The 5,046-nt window shown below is 42.4% G+C and overlaps 1 protein-coding gene across 1 annotated transcript; it reads right to left on the bottom strand.

The window, feature by feature from the left end:
- Positions 1–930: 930 nt before the first annotated feature.
- Positions 931–3,850, bottom strand: LOC103600069 (toll-like receptor 13). Its single transcript, XM_008584303.1, is given in 6 exon segments — positions 931–1,202; positions 1,205–1,677; positions 1,849–2,666; positions 2,668–2,966; positions 2,969–3,769; positions 3,772–3,850. Coding segments are annotated over 6 exon segments (2,742 nt in total).
- Between the last annotated feature and the right edge of the window lie 1,196 nt (positions 3,851–5,046).

Here is a 5,046-nt window from a genome sequence, read left to right as displayed (position 1 = left end):
TCTGGTTTGCGTCTGGTGCCTAACACATGCAGCCACTGGAATCTACACCCCTGTCTTAAGATGGCTGCCAAAAACTATTCTGTGAAGTCTGTTTTGTCCCAGTTGGGTGATAGTTCTGCAAGCATCATTGCTCTGCTAGCTCATCAAGGCTGCTTCCCACTCAGTAAATTGATGGATCCAAAGTAGGACTCTCCTAGCTCCTTGCACTATGACTTAGAGGAAAAGCTGACCTCTGGAATCTTTATGCCCTAAAGGAGAATACAAAAGAATCCTTTTTTTTTTTTTTTTTTTTTGCTTTTACCGAGTGATGAGAAATACGTGGTGTTTCTGTTGTTACAGTTTCTTAGAAGGAATACAGTTCAATCTACCTCAACAGGAACTGGTTTGGATAAACTAGCTGAACAATGTCCTTAAGCACATATGAGGGCCTTCCTGGTCCCCAGACTTTCAGGTGACTGGTGTTCCAAGCGCTCCCCTTATTAAAACAGATGTGTGGTCCAGTCAAGATGGTGGAATAGACGGTCCCCAGCATCACTCTCTCCCACAAATCAACCAATTTACAACCATTAAAAAGCAATGACAGCCAAGCTGGGGCCGCTAGAGCTCAGGGTAAGAGGAGGAGAGACCTATGGAGGTCATAAAGGCAGGAGAAACCACAATGAGAGAAAGAAAGGTCTGCTCCCACCATTTCGAGCCCCAGTCGCTTTAAGGCTGGCCCTGGTGAGCACATGGAGCAAGAGCTGGCAAAAGCTTCGGCTGTGCCCTTTGTGTGAAGTTGCTTGGAGACAGCAGGGGAGAAGAGGGCCCTGGTGGCCCCCAGGCCAGCAAGACCAGTTCCTGTGGACCCACATAGCAGCGAGGGGCCACAGACAACTGAAAAAAGGAGTCATTCAAAGGCCGGTGAGTCATTGCAAGAGTCCTGTGCATGGCCTATCCCATGGGAACTGTTTGGAGTGTGGGCAGTAGGGGAGACTTATAGTTTGGGATCTCTTCCAAGAAGATCAAAATAATAATATCCTCATGCTCATAGAACATCTTGATGATGGCCAACTGTACTTCAAGCCCACACCATTAACTGTGCAGGTAGTTGTTATTGACCACACACAAAGTTTTCTGGCTGGTGTTGATGGCATTCTGGATGTTCTCAAAGATGTCCATACCTGGTTCAAAGTCCCAGTGGTAAAGATAGAACTTAAAGGTGGGTGGCTCCCTTCTTCTAGGGCTGGAACAAGCTCTTCATATACCCACTGCTCATCAGTGGCAATGAAAGAGACAAAGGCACCATAGATGAACTCCTTCTCTGTCCTGTACCATTCATCTAGGCAACAGGCTCTAAATATATAGAGCCCATACCATAGAGATAAAGTCATCTTGGCACTGAACCAAGAGAATATCATGGTTGTGAGAACCAGACTGAACGAACAGAAGAAGCATATCTTTTCCAGGCCAAAATTACACATAGCCTCATTAAAATCTATCAATAAACTCTGGGTATTTGGCTGCTGACAATGGTAGCTCCAGAGGTAGGGGATATGAACATTTGCTGTGTTTCTAGACCAGTTCTTGAACCACACATTGTCACAGTTGAACTGAAGTTTGTTCCCAAAGAGATCAAAGTACCTCAGAGACTTTGGATTTTCCAGGTGACTTTGATTAATGACTTTTAGGTTGTTGAATCTTTTTTTTTTTTTTCTTTTTTTCGCAAAAGATGACCGGTAAGGGGATCTTAACCGTTGACTTGGTGTTGTCAGCACCACGCTCACCCAGTGAGCCAACCGGCCATCCCTATATGGGGTCCGAACCCACGGCCTTGGTGTTATCAGCACCGCACTCTCCCGAGTGAGCCACGGGCCGGCCCCTAGGTTGTTGAATCTTAAAGACAAGACCTGAAGGCTTGCTAAGCCAGAAAATATGCCAGGGGTCAGTGACTCTAAGTTGTTATTTTCAAGGCACAGCACTTTTAGTCTTCTGAGTTTTTGAAATAAGGAAGTATTTAAATAGAGACTTCGGTCTCCAGATTCTGTTCCTGATATATCTAACTCTGTGAAATTAATCAGGGGGTCAAATTGGAGATAGTCCAGGAATACTGTGGGATTTATTCCTAGGAGTAGTTCCTGCAAGCCATTCAGTCCCTGGAAGAAGTTGGTTGGAGCAACCTGAATCCCATGTATTTGTCCTTCTAGGTTGAGATGTTTCAATGACTTGAGGTTCATAAATGGAGGAAATGACAAGGTCCTAGTGGTTTCATATATAATTTTATTAAAACTGAGATCCCAAACTTCCAGATTTTCAAGGTCCAAGAAAAGGTCTGCATGAAAACTTGACAAGATATTATGTGCAAGATCAAGATTATATACGTAACTGAGGCCAGAAAATGCACTCTTCTCTATAGCTTTCAGGCAGTTCCAGGAAAGAATCAGAACTTGGAGCTTCTTCAGAGATTGAAAGGTTCTGTGCTTTAGAGTCCGAATACTGTTGTCTCCAAGGTCTAAGCTCTCTAGATTTGGAAACTGAGCAAAGCAGAATCTGTCAATTGTCACTATTCAGCACCCAGCAAAGCTGAGCTCTTTCAGTGAATATAGCCCATAGAAGGCCATATTATTGAGTTCTGTGATGGGGTTTCTAGAGAGAAAGAGAGGCTTTAGGTACCTCAAGAGTGAAAATGTCAAAATCTGGAAAACTTATGAACCTGTTGTGGCTCGGGTGTGGGGCTATCAAGTTCTGGAGGGAACTCCATGTCCTGTTGCTGACAAAGGAAAGTTGGCACTTGTTTAGATTCAGCCTTTGGAGGCTGGGCATAGCATTAAACTCACTGTCATTGAGGTGAACCAAATCACTGCTTTGGCTTAGGTCAAGGTACAAAAGCCTGGTGCAGTGGGCAAGATGCTTTATGCCCCCTGTATCAGCGGCATTTTTCTGAAAAACCAAAGTCTCTAATATGGGTAAATTTCTGAGGAGGTGACACAAGTGTTCAAGTTTAAGTGACCACCTCTAAGCTCCCAATTACTGAGGTCCATTTCCCTTATATTCTGCAGTTGTTTGGCTGAAAGTATCTCCAATTTCACCAGTGTTCCACTCAGATTCAAGATCCTCAGTTGGGGCAGAATTTCCAGATATACATTCTGGATGACTCAATGGCCATTCTGAGAGACACCCAGAGAGATCAGATTAGGCAGTGACAAAGCAGAGAAATTTAACCCCATTAGCTTGTTCCCCTGCAGGCTCACATGAGTCAGGGAGACCAATGACCTGGGGCTGTGGTCCAAGGTGATGATGCTATTGTTAGTACGATCAATGTATTCCAGACATGGAAGATGCTGGACTTCTTCAAGAAAATTGGAATAAGTGGTAACAAAGTTTTGAAATAGGCTTAAATGTTTCAATTTGACAAAAGGGACAAAGGCATTTTTGTGAATATAGGTAATTTGATGGTGGCTCAGGAGCAAGGTCTCCAAGTTGGACAGGCACTCAAAGGAGTTGTTCACACTTTGAAACTTATTTTCTACTAAATTCAAAAGGGTTAGATTTTCAAGTCCCCAAAAGGCCCCCTCACCAGTCTTCCAAATGGAGTTCCACTCCAGTCCCAAGTCCACCAGAGCAGACAAATTTGTGAAGCTACAGGGAGGAAGGACCTGAATTTGGTTCTGTGTCAGACTGAGGTGAGTGGTGTAGCCAGGGATGTCACTAATGACATCTGTCAAGTTGCTAATCTTTGGAATGCAGAACACATGGCGAATGTCCAATTCATACTGTGTGCATTTACTGAACCGTATGCCTCTGCCAACATCAGAGAAAGCCCAATGAAAATGAGCCAGAGCAGTTGAGGAGGCAGGAGGTTCTCTGAGCCCATCTTGTCAGCCCCAGGCCTCCAGGTTACTATAAGAAAAAAAATCCTTCCACATGTGTGATCGTTGAAGGAATGCCGTTTCTACTTTGACTGTGCTGCAAAGAAAAGAGAAAGTTTTTTAGTTTAAATTTCTCTCTCCTAGTAAATATTTCATAGGTGCTTCAAGGAAACTAAAAAGCTTTGCCCAAAGTTAACTTCCAAAACAAATCCATTTCCAAAGCACTTTCTGTGTGTAGACTACTGTTCTTTTTCCCACAACCAAAATTGTCAGTACATGGAAGCAGAGAAAGCAATTGATTACTTGATTTAATTTAGGAGAATTAAGTTCCCCAACCTTTCTCTCACCCCTACACAGTGAAACACCTCCCTCGCTGTTTGGGTTGATACTCGAAATTCCACCACTGGAGATGCATTTGGGGATCTATGGATCTCAGTCTAGTTAAGAGATAATCATCTACAGTAGGGACCAAAAAAATCAAGGTATACAGGTCACCTCTACTATAACATGAATGAATACAGGAGTCCTTGACTTAAAGCCACTCATTTTACCATAATTTGCATTTGCATCTCCCAGGCAATTATACCTGTTATCAGTATATGACATTCACAGTAAGCAGAAAAAAATACACCCATGATAAACTTATGTCTATCAGTCTACTTTCTGATGTGTGCTGCCACAGAGGAAGGAGAAAAACAGTATAGTTAAGTTGGGTTGTTTTCTTTCTTTTGTATATATTTTCATATGCACACAAAGATACATGATATGTTTTCTAGCACTGTTTGTAATTCTAGGAATCACAAAACAAATATCCATTACAGAAGCTGGCGATATATGTGTATATGTTGTAAAAGAAAAATCTGAGGAACGGCAAAATGTTAAAGAATTTGAGTAAGAAGCAATTCACGAACTGGGGAACACCAGACCGAAAGAGGTTTAGTGCTCCAGTGACAATACATCAGAGACAAGTATGTGTTGGGAAAATGCGGAAGCAAAGTAAAGAAATGATTTGATTGGTTTACGATTACAGAATTGCCCTTTTTTAGGTACCTCGTTGGAATGTTCCTAGTCACATAATCATGTTAGTTTGCTGCTTGTGATTGGTTGAAGTTTTATTTCTGTCTAACATAAATATTTATCAGAAATGACCCAAGTTAAGTTTAACTTATGTTGGCAACTTAAGCAAGATTTAGGTCACTTA

This window comes from Galeopterus variegatus, unplaced genomic scaffold (genome assembly GCF_000696425.1).
Source record: "Galeopterus variegatus unplaced genomic scaffold, G_variegatus-3.0.2 Scaffold3212, whole genome shotgun sequence".
NCBI lineage: Eukaryota > Metazoa > Chordata > Mammalia > Dermoptera > Cynocephalidae > Galeopterus > Galeopterus variegatus.
The sequence above is the reverse complement of the archived record's forward strand: the minus strand, read 5'-3'. Positions and strand labels throughout refer to the sequence as shown.